Source organism: Thamnophis sirtalis, unplaced genomic scaffold (genome assembly GCF_051295495.1).
Source record: "Thamnophis sirtalis isolate CommonGarterSnake01/CBP01778 unplaced genomic scaffold, rThaSir2_p1.2 scaffold_9, whole genome shotgun sequence".
Classification (NCBI taxonomy): Eukaryota; Metazoa; Chordata; class Lepidosauria; order Squamata; family Natricidae; genus Thamnophis; species Thamnophis sirtalis.
Genome location: NW_028261389.1, coordinates 64,199,490 through 64,214,453, shown reverse-complemented (window position 1 = coordinate 64,214,453; position 14,964 = coordinate 64,199,490). Strand labels below are relative to the sequence as shown.

The following is a 14,964-nucleotide window of genomic DNA, read 5'->3' as shown; positions in this document are numbered from 1 at the left end:
TAGAAATATACATTTAATAAATATTAATTTAATGGTATTTTCTCAGTTACAGGTACATAAGACTGGTTTAAACACATGCATTTTATAAATGAATTATTTCTTTATATAAATACTATAACTATAAGCTACTCAATATCTCTGGAAACCAAAAAGTTTAAGGATAAAATATATATCCCTACTTCATGCTACAAAATGAAAGCTAGTAAAAAGAAATGTGTGTTAAATATTTGAGGGGCTCAGAAGACATTTAATAGTAGACAGAATTAGGATGAAGCTTTTGTTTGCATTTGCAATTCCCCCCCCCCCATTTCGCTCTATCCATACTCTTCCACATCCAGTTTACATTACTAATGTTAGGGCAGTATCCTTATATAACTTATGAATTTGATTTATATGCAAATAAAATGACTGGAAAGGAAATTAAAGCTTTTTGGTCCCACAGAATTGACATTTGCATAAATAAGTAGCTTTTGAAACTTTGTGAACGATTGTGCTTTAAATACAAACATCATTTAGAAGTATTTACAAATACACTGGCCATGCTGAAACTCCTGATTTTTCTAAAATTAAAAGATAGACCTGGACAGTTTGGAAGCAAATTCCGATATACCAGCGTTATTTACTAACCTTACTAAGTACTTAGTCTTTTAAACACTCTTGTGTATTAAAGATCAGCTTGATGTCAAGCATGGAATGAATTTTATCAATTACTAAGTACAAAACACAACACAATCCTTGCATTAATTCCAGTTATGCTATTTTTTCTCTCCTTTTTTGCATCGACAGCCTGGTGATACAAAGGGGCAAAATAGGTATTTTCAGTGGTTATTAAAACCTCATCTCTCTCCCTCTAAAGCAGGATAAAATGTGAATTAAAATATAAAAATGAGACGTGGCAGAAGGAAGAGAAAAAGCCTGCTTGTAAAACATACAAAAACAGGAAATGTCAAAAGCCCAAAACTACAGAGTCCAGTAAAAGTTCTTACAGAGCCACGTAGTCAGTACCTGTGGCCCAAGACAAAAGGAGAAGTAAGACAATAACTACTTATAAGGCTTTTTTCTCAAGATAACCAATAAGAAATGGGTTAAGTGTTTCCCTGTTAAGCTGCTTTTGAGAAGAATGCGTGCTTCGATGATAAGGGTTGTTCAGAAGTTGCATGCAAGCCTTTGACTACTTTTCTGAACCTGGCTGCCAATAAACAACTTGATCCCGAGACGTCCAAGTCCTGTCATTTTCTGCAACACCCCCACCTTAAAGAAAGCAGAATATGACATCCGGCCCATGAAAACAATATGCCCAGGCGCCGAAATCTAAGGTATTATACAGAGAGAGCAGTTGTTGAGACGCGCCTACGAAGTAAGGTTTTCCACCAGTTTTAGAAACAAACGTCTGCTCCCTATCGGAGATGATTTTGTGCATCCTTTTTTTTTCTGAAGAGGAAACGGCAGCGGTCCATTCAGCATCCATATCTGAATAAGGGATCCATCGCTCGCAACTTCGGTTGACGCACTCAGGTCTCCGAATCACCAACTCGTCTCACCCATTCGCTCCCGCTTCCCCAACGGCAACCATTTTGTCGCCCCGCTCTTCCCTTTTGGCTGCCCCTCCCCCCTCCCAACCAACCCATGACGACAGCACGCGACGGTCCCGTGACGCGCACCGCTGCGCCGATGGAAGATCGCGTGCGCGTCACGCCTTTCACCCCGTCCAACGGAGGTCGCGACGCCTCTCTCGCCGTCTGGGCTTGCCGCTCGGATTTGCGTGCCATGTCCTTGGCTCCGCCTTCCCTTGCCGCTATCGCTGCCGCTCTACTGCCCCGAGCCCTGCACATGCGTAGTACGAGCCGGGGCGTCCAAGCCGGGGGAGTCGGAGTTCAGTGTCGCGGTAGCGGGAGACAAAGCAAGTGAGGAAATGAATGAGACGGGGATCCTGGAACCTTCCTGTTAACCTCTTCGGCGCCGGCAGGTAGAGCGGGAGGCGCTGCGAAAAATAAGGTGAGAAAAGCAAAGACCCGCCCGGGAGGGAAGACGGTGTACGCGCGGTGCCCGTCTCCTGCTCTCCCCCCGCCCGCCGGGCAACCGCCGAAACTCCTTTCCGCCACCGCCGTGGCAGGGACGCTGAAATCCTTCCGCTGGGGACGGAGCTCTTTCGTCATCCCAGCCCGGGAGGGTCGCCGTGGAATTGGAGTCGGCCGGGCTCAGGAACCAACGCCGGCCCGGGTGCCTTGCTCCCTCGCGGGCGTGCGCCGGCCTTTATTGTTTGAGGGCAGGGACGGAGCCTCGGTCGGGAGGGATTCCCGTGGGTCCCTTCCAAAGATCCGCCGCCGGTATCTTCCTGCCGTCTCCTGTCTACCTCACCCCCCCCCGCCCACCCCCTTCCCTTTGGGAAGGCCGCACTTTTCTTTTACAAGGGTGCAGAACTAGCGCCCGGCTTTGTCTCGCCTTCGTTTTGTCCCCGTCCCCCCAGAGATCCACGCACTTTATACAAACCGTCCGTTTAGAGCAGGGGCGCTTCCTTTGGCCTTGCCTGTTTCCCTCCCTTCAAGCGAGGCTTCATCCTTTTCTTTCTTTCTTTTTTGTCGTCGTCCTTTGGCTCCCTCGCTCTCTTTTTCTGACAGACTTCGTGGCCCATCCGTGGCCATATGGCTGCTGGGGGGAAACGAGGGTGTTGTTGAGCCATGCTGGGTGGAGCGACACTGCACCTCCCCCCCCCCCGCTTCGTCCTTTGTCAACAACTCAAGGGGGACCCTTGGCGTGCAAGGTGGGGAGGCTGGGGTGGGGTGGGGAGGCTTGGCTGGGGTGGGGGATCTGTCTTGTCTTTTAAAATCAGCCCAGCTCCTCTTTCCTGGACCGAAGTTGAATGAGGACTTCCCTGACCCTGACTGAAAAATCTTCTTTTGAGTAGTTCAGATGAGAGGGGAAGGACTTTTTGGGGCCTTATTTCTATTGATTATTTTATTTTATTTTGTCAAGCGTGAATTAGATAACAGATATAAACATGATTATGTCTACATGAAATGAATACGAATACAAGGCAATATTAGGAAAGGGACCGTAGGGACGCTGCTGCACTTATTATGAATAATAATAATAATAAGTTTCCCTTTTTTCCATCCAGTGTTTACATAGCACTATTTGTGTCTCTGTAGTCCTAAAAATGGCCTCTTTTCAGGTGGAGGAAAGTGTTCATGTAGGAAACCTTGTGGCCAAAGTCATTCTGAAAGCACAGACAGATTGGAGTATTAGTAACCAGTCTGATTCTATACATAAAAAGTAAATCTCTAAATTCGATCCAGTTGCATTTTCGGTTGCAATGCTTCCCATGTAAAGTTTGTGAAAAAATATTTGATGATTGAGAACTTTGAGAATAGGTTGTTAGAAATCTGTCAGAGGATTATTGATGCCACTGAGCAAATAAGAGATGGATCATTGAAAGATATAAGACCCAATGCTTTGATGTAGCTCTTCCCAAATACCCCAGAAGATGTCACGCTTACAAAACCATTTTTTCCCTTACAAAAAATCTGTAAGCAGTTTCTAGTCATTGATGAATATCAAAAATGGCATTTCTTTAATCAAAGAAGTCAGTTTGGCCATTCAGCAAGTTCTGTCAACAACCCTAACTCCATGGTGGGTAGTACCTAATGTTTCCATCTATGTGCATATAATAATCTTACCACAGTAATCATATATTGAAATAATCTTCCATGACTTTTGAATCATTGTAACAGCATAAATGTGAAAAAAGTACATCTGTAAGAATTTTAAAAAATGGTTGAGATTTTACTGGGAGGAAAAATAGTTTATTTGTGGGACAAATTTTTCCTTAAGGTTCCAGTATAAATATCTTACTTAACTGTTTAAGCAGACATTTTTTTTATTTTTCAAGGTTTACAATTTAGGATGAATGAAATGTGATTTTTTTCTGTGTTAAAATCTAAAAACTGCTACTTTAGAGGGATGGGTAAACATTTAGAAAAGGGAAAATAGTAGGAGAGAAAAACTTGTTACTGAACTTGCACAAAGAAAGAGATCATAGAGTATGTAACAAAATTACATACTCCATGATCTCAGTCTTGAAAAAAGGAGGTAACTGCTACTAATATATCCTAGCCACATCTTCCTGGACATAGGCAATGTAATCAATAAAACTTCCATATACATGTATACCCACACTTGATTACAACCTGAATTGTGGTAAATAAGATTTGTCACAAATACATCAATTCTTTTGTCATATTTGCTCAGAAAAATATATTGTCTTGCTCAACAAAGCTTTTTTGTAGACAATCTAACCTAGGATTGTAGCCAGCTTTGCATAATTTTAATTGAATTAGAATTTATTTTAGAAATAAAAATAACAAAGAATTGAAATTCAATATTTTCTTCATAGGTTTTTTTTTTATTACTGGCATACCTTAGAATCCTTTCCGGAAAGTAAACGCTTTAAAAAATGTTGAAAATATCAGATCTTTTACCATCCTGACTAAATTATAACATTCATTGAAGAATGTTAAGACATAGTTATTCTTGTTAACTAATATTAGTAAAATTGATAACAGTTAATAATGATTAACACATTCAATTTATGACTAAAAAAAGATCAGCTGTGAGAATCTGGGGGACTCTTTACACAAACAACTAATAACATGCAATTACAATCTGAAGATGACTGTGTATATTGTAGAATGTGAACTACTTCAGTCAAGGAAAAGTTACGTCTATGTTTACCAAAGACTACACTCTTTAGTATTTAATGTATAGAAAGTATTCATTTTTGCACTTCATTGTTATACTATATTTCATTTTTGTCATTCTATTTTTTCTTGTTCCATCATTTGCATCTTCCAGTTGTTTCTAGATCTTCAATTAGAAGAAGTATCCTTGCATTCTCTAGACAAGTTTTAGATGGTAGCTCTGCAATAAATAGTTCATTTAGTGACCGTTCAAAGTTACAGTGACACTGGAAAAAGTGACATGACCATTTTTTACACTTATGACCGTTGCTGCATCCCCATGGTCATGTGATCAGAATTCAGACGCTTGGCAACTGATTCATATTTATGATAGTTGCAATATCCCAGGATCATGCACCTTTTGCAAACTTCTAACAAGCAAAGTCAGTGGGGAAGCCAGATTCAATTAACAACTGTGGTACTAACTTAATAACTGCAGTGATTCACTTAAATGTGGCAAGAAAGTTTGTAAAATGGGGCAAAACACACTTAACAAATACCTTACTTAGCAACATGAGTGTTGGGCTCAATTGTGGTTGTAAATCAAGGACTACCTATATAGAGAAACTGCCTAAATTGTCTTATTTTAAAAAGGGGGGAGTTATTGAAAAAGGTAAATATTAATTCAGAAAATAAATCTGTAACTTTGTTTTTACACATACAGTATTTTTAAACCAACTTCAGAAACAACTAATGCAACTGTTCTAAGAAAATAATTTCCCAGTTACATATCTCTTTTGCATCTATGGTCAATACAACTACCATAATGGATTTAATTTGCAGATGAACTTTTTATTCTTTGTATATTTTTGCAAAAATGGATAATAACTTTGTATACCGGTACTCTAAAATATTTGGTATATTGAAATTTATATTAAGCTAATGAATGCATTTACTTCTTAATTATCTTAAATTACTATAAGGTAGTGGTAAAAGCCATATATAATATTAGCTCTGAGCTCATATGTTTTTCTTCTCTACTAATGCAAAAATGACAAAAATACCTGAACCTTTTATTTAAATATCATAGGTCAAACTTTCAAAACTCAAACCTTTTACCATTTTTAAACATTTTTATCACCTTGAGCTCTTGCTATAGGATATAAATGTAGCAAGTTATACACATAGATCATGTGTGTCAAACTCACGTATCGTAACGTATCACAACTTTTTCATCTTTGCGGAGCCAGGGTGGGTGTGGCCTGCATGTGACACATTTGGCCTGCAGGTCCGCCAGTTTGACAGACCTGACATAGATAAAACATTAAAAGTTGGGTTTAATTCAAAAAATGCGTAAGACTGGAAACAGCTCGTCAGATTTGGAAAATATAACAAGCTATCATTAATTTAAAAAATAGAAAATCTGAAACTCTAAATTTATGACCTTAGGTCCTAGAGTGCAGAAACTCTGTATCCTTTTATAATGAACCATGACTTATCTGAATGTAGCTATAGGAATTTTAGCATAGCAATGAAAAACAAGAAAAGCTATGATTTTTGAGTATCTGTATTTTGAAGCCCAAAATCTAAAGTGAAATAATTGCATAAAAGTTGTATTTTTCTCCTATGAAAAATATGGCTAGATAGCAAGAGGAAATACCTTGTTTAAAGTTTCTTAAAATGTGTTTAGCAGTTTTATGTTAAAATATTTTTATTGCTCCCTTATTCAGGTGTATAATGAAGACTAGGATAAATTATTTGCTATATAAGTATTCTTCCAATACTGTTTTCATCTATTACATATCTTTTCACTTGAAATAATAATTACTGTTACCTTTAGTTGTTGTTATTATTATTATTATTCCTATTGTAGTCTCTCATACAGACTATAAAGCCATAACATCATTAGACACCCTATTCAGAAAAGAAAATTACCAAAGTCAGAAGAAAATCTTGGTACATGAACCAAGCAGTTATAATTGAGAATAAGAATATGCTACAATAAATGCTTTGGCTAGTATATTACAGGTTATTTTGCATCATGATATTCCATAAATTAAATGGGCAATTGATTCACAGCAGGAAGGATAATATATCTTGGTTAATAAAAATATTAAAAGAACAAGTCTGGCATTTTATATTGGTTTCAGAAATAGAATGGATGATGTAATTCCCAGTATAATTTGATCAAAACATCAAGACTCTGCTAACACAGGTGCATAGGGAAACTGATTAAAACTATCCTTTTAAAATTGGCCCAAATCAGAATATAGTCTTGAATAAACAACTGTTGTAACAATGCTGTTTTTGACTTTAGTAGCTTGACAAAATGCTTAGAGAATTTTAATTGTTCCAGTATCATAAGAAATCAGTTTCTTGTAAGTCAGCCTTTATTAGAAGTTTCTTAAATGTTCTACCATGATAGATAGGTAGAACATTGAGCTCCTTTTTTGACTCAAATGTAATTACTCAGTTTTATATTCAAATTGCTAATTAGTAATATGTAGGCCACCTTTAGAATTGCAATAAATCATTACTTGTGATGAGAATCCAGTATTTTGTTGTGTGTGTTTTTTCCCTACACAGAATGCATGAATGGAGATTTTAATTGTAGCATTTTTAAGCACAATTTCTTTGTTGTCCAGATTTGGAGGATTATAAGCTGTACATGTTTTTACAATCAAGGTTATCAAATTGCAAATTGATATTTTCATAATTAAATAACCATAGGGTTCAGAAAGTGAAAAAGGGAGTCTGATATTCTAGCATTTAAAGAAGATGGTTACCATTACATCTGAAACGGCTAAATCATTATTGCCTAGTGAGAGATGCCTCCATCAAAAGCTTTTTCTACAAAGGGTAGTAATAAAGAGACATGAAAAAATAGTAACGTAAATGCTATTTGTCTTTTTGCAGGTTTGAAGAAAATGCTGATCTCTTTTTTCAGTAAAGTGTGAAAATTACTTTGTCTTCTAGTTCATATGAGGTCTAATTAGATGGATGAAACCTACGAGGTGGGTGAAATAATATGATAAGCATTGTTGAATAGAGTAAAACATTTACAAGTCATAATGAGAGGTAAATTCCTCTAATTTATTTCAGCTAGCTGTATTTTGCAGCTTTATTTGTTCCTTAATCTCTTACTTGAGAAGAAAGCATATCTTTTTCACTTTTTATCTTTGATCCATAATGTGTTACATCAAAGTCAGCATTTTGGAAACTAAAGATAATAAATAGACCATTAGCAAAATATAGGGATTACTGATGGCAGGAGCTAAATTGATGAAGGTAGGAACTGAAATATAACCTCTCTGCTTGCTTCATGTCAGGTAAACTTAGTACACAGTTCCTTGTCTGTATTGAGGTTTAAAAACACATTTACACAAAGGTTTGGATCCAGCCCACCAGAAAATATCATGTATTCTTGTTTGGATTTTGCTGAAGGGGATTGGGAAGAGAAAAATAATAATAATAATAATAAATCTCAGTCAAACAAGCATTGCAATAGTCCCTCCTATTTCCTCTTTCCTTTCTACAAAATCAACAGCTACTGATAGTTTGGGCCTGTGATAAACATATTCTTATTATTATATTTGTTGAATATATGTTCAACATTCAGAGTGATTTGTGTTTTATATAGCTAACATATATTTTTATGTGTAATCTAGTGGTTGAATGTAGAAATAGATATAGAAAACCATTCTGAATGCAATTTCCAAATCATCCCATAAGGACAGGCCTTTATAAAAATTTACAAGATTCAAACATTAAGGCCAAATAATGTTTTCATAAATATAGAACTCTTAATTGCCCATGAAAAATCTAAACTAGATCTTTGAATTCTCACCATGAATGACAGTGGATGCAAATAACTACAGTGTAGGTTTTTTTAAAATTATACCAGTATTTTGTCTCAAAAAATGTTGCTATTTATTTTCCTTTAGCTTAAAACTAAAGAAATAAGCAGATTAGTACTTATTAAGGGAATAAATCAAACTTGGAAGTATGACATTTAACTTTCTTTATTTCTGTTATTTCTAGATGATAGGAGCAGATGGTAGAACTGAATGTATACTCAACTACTTCTTGACTTCCCACCCTGCAACACAATGGATATAGATCCAGCACTATAAAGAATGATATATAATCTGGAAATCTAAATATCCTGGGAGTCAGACAACAGGGCCTAAAACACAACCTTTTGTTTTACCTTTATCTTTTTACATGGTTTAAAATGAATTTAATTTGAATTCCAAATCTTCATTAAGATATGAATACACAGCAGAAATAACTGAGCTCATGGATACAAATATAGCAGAGTCTCCACAAATCAGCGATAATTTAATGATGGATAAAATCAACAATTTAAAAGTGGAACCAGAAGATGATAGTAATTGTATTTTAGAAACGATAGATATAAAAACTGAAAAGATTGATAGCAGTGATGAACAGGATGACAGAGAAAAAAATTTCGTCCGTAACAACTCAGACAAATTCATCTCTGCAGAGAATGAGGATGATTATGGTTCTCTTTTTTCCCAATATAGCAGTACTCTCTATGATGTAGCAATGGAAGCTGTAACACAGAGTCTTCTTTCAAATAGAAACATAAGCTCCCGAAAAAAGTCCCCTGCTTGGAACCACTTCTTTATATCTCCTAGAGACAGTACCAAAGCAATATGTATGTACTGTATGAAAGAATTTAGCAGAGGTAAAAATGAGAAAGACTTAAGCACAAGTTGTCTAATGAGGCATGTGAGGAGAGCTCATCCAACTGTACTCATTCAGGAAAATGGAAATATACCAGCTATATCTTCCTTTTCTTCATCTCCTACATTACTATTGCCACCTCAGCCTGCAGATACTGGAGATTTAACTCACGTGCTAACTCCTATAAAATTGATTAAGAAAACTTGTTCTAAGATTCCATCCCCAGATCAAATTATTGAGGAATCTGTTCCTATAGTTTCTATTGAAGAAATACCTTCAGATTTGTCACATACTGAAAAGAACATTAAAGAAGAAGCTGGTGTTGGGTTGTCACTACATGTGCCCAACAGTCAATATGAAGAAATGGACAATATAGCAGAGAAAACTGTTCAAATTCCTAAGACTACATCTGGCTCAAGGAGACGATCTGCTGTATGGAAACATTTTTATTTATCTCCTCTGGATAACTCAAAAGCTGTCTGCATTCACTGTATGAATGAATTCAGCAGAGGAAAGAATGGAAAAGATCTTGGAACGAGCTGCTTAATACGCCACATGTGGAGAGCTCATCGTTCTATTGTTCTACAGGAGAACGGAGGAGGTTCGACCATACCCCCTCTGTACTCTGCTCCTCCAACTTTATTACCACCTTTATTAGCTTCAGATGGAGACCCAAGTTCTGTATCATCTGGAAAATTAGCTAAAGAACCAACATCTGTTTGCTCTTCTCCAGACAGAATAGCTGAAGAAAATAATTCCAATCTTCCTTTGGGAGATACTCTGATGGAGGATTCCTCATTGTTTTCATCATCCGAAGATATAGGGGAAGCGTCTTTAGTTTCTTCTCCTGAAAAAAGCCGATTGTTATTGGAGCATGGCTCTGTTTTTCATCAGAATAAACGCATAATGCGAAAGCTGAAAGCTGAAGTATGGAATCATTTTTCTTTGTCTCCAGGGGATAAACTAAAAGTTATATGTAGACACTGCAGCTGTATATTAAACCATGGGAAAAAAGGTGATTTAGGCACAAGTTATTTGACAAAACACTTATACAGGCGGCATCCTGAAATTATAGGAATCCAAAAGAACTTTATAGATGTCAGTTTAGCAAATTCTCCTTATGCTACCTTGGCTTCTGCAGAACGTTCAGCTTCAAAACTGACTGACTTGCCCACAATGGTTACTAATGAAACTCAAGTCATATTTCCTGTTAGTAGCAAAAAGACCTCAAAACTGTGGAACCATTTTTCAATTTGTTCTGCAGATTCAACTAAAGTAATATGTATGCACTGTGGACGTACAATAAGTCGAGGGAAAAAGCCAACCAATTTGGGTACCAGTTGCCTTTTAAGACATTTACAACGGTTTCATAATCATGTCCTAAAACCAGATGCCTCAGAGCCAGTATTGTCCTCTTCTACAAATAATCATGTACCTCTGAGTACAGATCTTTTGGGATCTTCATCTTTTGATGAAACCACTGACAAGTTTTCTGACACGCATCCTGTTGCCAAAAAAATTACAAGTCTTGTCGCTGAAATGATTGCACTTGATCTTCAGCCATATTCTTTTGTAGATAATATTGGTTTTAATAGATTGCTTGAATACTTGCAACCTCAGTATTCATTGCCTTCACCATCTTATTTTTCTCATACTGCGATCCCTGATATGTATGATAGTGTGAAAGAAATAATTGTTTCACATCTTAAAGAAGTTGAAAGTGGTGTAGTCCACTTTACCTCTGGAATATGGATGAGCAATCAAACTCGGGAATATCTAACCCTCACAGCTCACTGGGTAACATTTGGGTCACGAGTTCGGCCTCAGTGTGAAGATTACCATTGTTCAGCTTTATTAAATGTTTCACAGATTGATTGTGACTATAATGGTATCAGCATTCAGAAGCAACTAGAATATTGGTGGGAAACCTGGATAACCTCAATTGGACTACAGATTGGGATTACTGTTACAGATAATCAGACAATAGGAAAAACTTTAAATGAAGGGGAACATTCAAGTGTGCAATGCTTCTGTCACACACTGAATCTCATAGTGAATGAAGCTATTAAAAGCCAGAGGATGGTTCAGAACCTACTTAGCATTGCCAGAAAGATATGTGAACGTGTCCATCGCTCATCAAAAGCAAAAGAGAAATTGGCAGAGTTGCAGAAAGAATATCATTTGCCACAGCATCAGCTAATCCAAGATGTCCCATCAAAATGGAATACATCATTTCATATGCTTGAAAGGCTAATTGAACAGAAAAGAGCTATTGATGAAATGTCTATAGAGTGTAGTTTCAGGGAATTAATAAGCTGTGATCAGTGGGAAGTGATGCAGTCTGTCTGTCATGCACTCAAACCGTTTGAAGTTGCAAGTAGAGAGATGAGTACACATATGTCCACTTTAAGCCAAGTAATTCCAATGATTCATATTCTAAACCGGAAAATAGAACTACTGTTTGAGGAAACAATGGGCATAGATACTATGCTAAAGTCCTTAAAAGAAGCTATGGTGAGTAGATTATCCTCCATACTCCATGATCCAAGATACATTTTTGCTACACTTTTAGACCCTCGTTATAAGACCTCCTTATTCACAGAAGAAGAAGCAGAACAGTATAAACAGGACTTAATCAGGGAGCTAGAAATACTAAATGCTACCTCAGATGATGATAAACCAGTTTCCAATGGTTGTGGTAAAGGTTCATCATCTAAAATCTCTTACGGGAACAATAGTCTTTGGTCACTAATGGAAGATATGACAAAAGCAAAACCTCCAAAAGAAAAGACTAAGTTGCCACAGGAAATGGTGCTTTTATATCTGGAAGAAGAAGTGCTTGAGCATAACTATGATCCCCTCACTTACTGGAATTTTAAGAAATCCTCTTGGCCAGTATTGTCAAAATTGGCTGTTCGTTTCCTAGGTTGTCCTCCAAGCATCGTTCCATCAGAGAGATTATTCAGTACATCCAATGAAAGCATCAGCTTTAGTCAATCAAGACTAACAATGGAACACTTTGAAAAACTTATATTTTTGAAAGTAAATCTTCCTTTGATATACTTCCAGTATTGAAATTAATGAACAGGCTGCCAGTCTAAACTTGTTGTTCACTGGATAATTACTATATATGTAACTTAATTGCTCCATTTAGGGGTCATGTATGACAGCTAATCAATGCCTCTTGTTTGAAACTTATATTTTTCAGTTCTATGTCTACATGTGCCTTATCAGTAGTCCTTCAGGCCAGATATAGTGTATATACATTTTCTTTTTTTAAAAAAAATCCTATTAGATTTAGCCTTGTCTTCGTCCCAACTATTACAAAAATGTAGCTTTTGATTGAATATTGTAAATGAAATTTTAAAACATTTTGAATAGAATGGCAAAACGGATGTAAAAACTTCTATTATGTAGCTTTTTATTGAATTATGTAAAACAGAAACCAGGTACTGTATATTAGCTGAACATTGCTTTAATTGCAGAAAAAAAACTGTATATAAAGGTGGAAATGAAGCCATCTTCTTATTTAGCAGGTTTTAACTGCAGGCTTAATGTGCTTATGTTCAACTATGTATGTACTAAAGATGGCGGTTGAATTAGTATTTGACTAAACTTAGAATTATTAAGAAACACCAGTTATACAGTAATCTATAAATTTGCCATTCATGGTCTTTATTCAGGTTTTTTTTACACTGTAACTGAATTAGAGCTTGAGTATTTATAAGGTTTTGGGGTGTTTATTTTCAAAATTTTCCAATTAATGTTTGTTATTTAATGCAGTGCATTGAAAGATAAAAATATAAAGAAAAGGCATCATGCCAAGTCTTTTACAATTGAATGAATTAAACATTACTTCTTGGGGAAATGTAGTTAAGGTTTCCCATGTAACTGAAAATTATATATGGTATTCTTCCATTATTTCTGTTACTCGAAGTTGATTTTCAGTGAATATCCTTTCTAAGATTGTGCAAATACTTTGGAAAAGGTGCTTCAGAATACGCAGGACTTGCATCCGATTGTCCTTGCATGCACAGGCACTTCACATGCACCTGAAGCATTTGCACAGCCCATAGACAGGAGTCCTGCATAGAATGTTATATAGTAGAACTGACCGTAATTGATAGTGTCTATCAGCAAAGTAGGATATTGTAAAATTTTAATAATCCTCAGACAGCAGGTGAGAATAGCCAGCATTTGCATTTGCTGTCCATATTTTAAAATAATATTTTCCCCGCTCTCCTCATCCCTCCAATGCATTGATAAAATTCTTTGGGAAATTAACTACAGCTTTTAGGAGAGATGTAGTTTTGTTAAAATACTGTACTGTACCTCTGGCTAATTTTTGCATTTATTATGTTTTGGTGTATTTATAAATGATGGATTCAGTTTCTGAAATTAAACATCTTATTTGCAATTTTTAGAGAATGAGTCTACATCAGCCATTCTCCCCTCCTCCCCTTAGAATACAATGGGGGACTCAGTGATTCTGGAGTGTATGGGCATAATCTGGATATAACTTTTTGAATAAGAATTAGAAGGCAGGTTTCTACAGTTCTTTCAATCAAACATTTCCTTGTAGTATTTCTGTCTCCCATACAGTGAGATGCCTGATGTAATGATGCAGTATGGCCCAAATATAATTGAAATATTTTCAACAAGAACAATATTGGGCTTTTTTAAAAAAGTGACCACATACAATAAATCTTACTCGATGTAACTATATATATTTCTCTAATGAATTTACGATAAAACCAGACCATGTTAAAATTGTCAGAATTGTGGGCAGCAGTGGGGTGATGACACTGAAAGTGGTATGAACTTGACAGCAATTCGGTACAAAAAGTGGTAGCCACAAATGTGTGGATATAGGTTAATAGAATGCATGTGCTTATTTATATAATGAGTGGGTCACACATGGTTAATTAACAAATGAAATTACATTTGCTACACTGTTTCACATTTTGGCTGGTTAAAAGAAAACTGAAAATGTCGAAAGCTATTGAGTAACAAGCACTCATGGCCACAAATAGTTCATTCTTTGTAACAAGATATGTTGGGTTGCTCTGATAGAGTTCAGCTAACTCTTCACAGCTCAAATGTAATAATAAAGAAAACAATACTTTCACATACTTCAACTAGTGTAGGCAACTAAATATTCTGAAACATTAATCTTAAATTGGGGTCAGAATACTGCATCGAACCTTATGGTTTTAACACTCCTGGCTAAAAATAATTTTCAGTAATAGGAAATAAACATCAATTTATTTCATATGCCTTAAGGTGACATTTAAGGCCTAAAATATAATTCTAGAAGATAGATTATAATTCTAGAAGATAGATTCCCTATATCTAGTCATTTATTTAACATTTCACGGGTATAATTTCTTTGAGTACCAGTTTTAACTATGCTATGACCATAATTATCATAGAAATATGCTGGTTTTCTCTTCCAAAAACCCCCCAATTTTGTGTTATTTTACAGAATGGCAATCCATTTATTATAATCCATCCACTTCTGTGGATGTTTTTTTGCAGTAGCCTTCATAATGAACATGTATTTGTTTTTAAGGTGCCA

The 14,964-nt window shown here is 36.1% G+C and overlaps 1 protein-coding gene across 2 annotated transcripts; it reads left to right on the top strand.

Moving 5' to 3' along the window:
- Window positions 1-1,658: 1,658 nt before the first annotated feature.
- ZBED4 (zinc finger BED-type containing 4) lies at window positions 1,659-13,803 on the top strand. Of its 2 annotated transcripts, none has more exons than XM_014072165.2 (3): window positions 1,659-1,995; window positions 7,593-7,690; window positions 8,718-13,803. In XM_014072165.2, the coding sequence occupies exon 3, from the start codon at window positions 8,976-8,978 to the stop codon at window positions 12,459-12,461; it is 3,486 nt and encodes a 1,161-aa protein (XP_013927640.1). In that variant the 5' UTR covers window positions 1,659-1,995; window positions 7,593-7,690; window positions 8,718-8,975; the 3' UTR covers window positions 12,462-13,803. The 2 variants fall into 2 exon arrangements, with proteins under 2 accessions (XP_013927640.1, XP_013927641.1); XM_014072166.2 differs by lacking the exon at window positions 1,659-1,995 and adding an exon at window positions 2,840-3,630.
- Window positions 13,804-14,964: the final 1,161 nt, after the last annotated feature.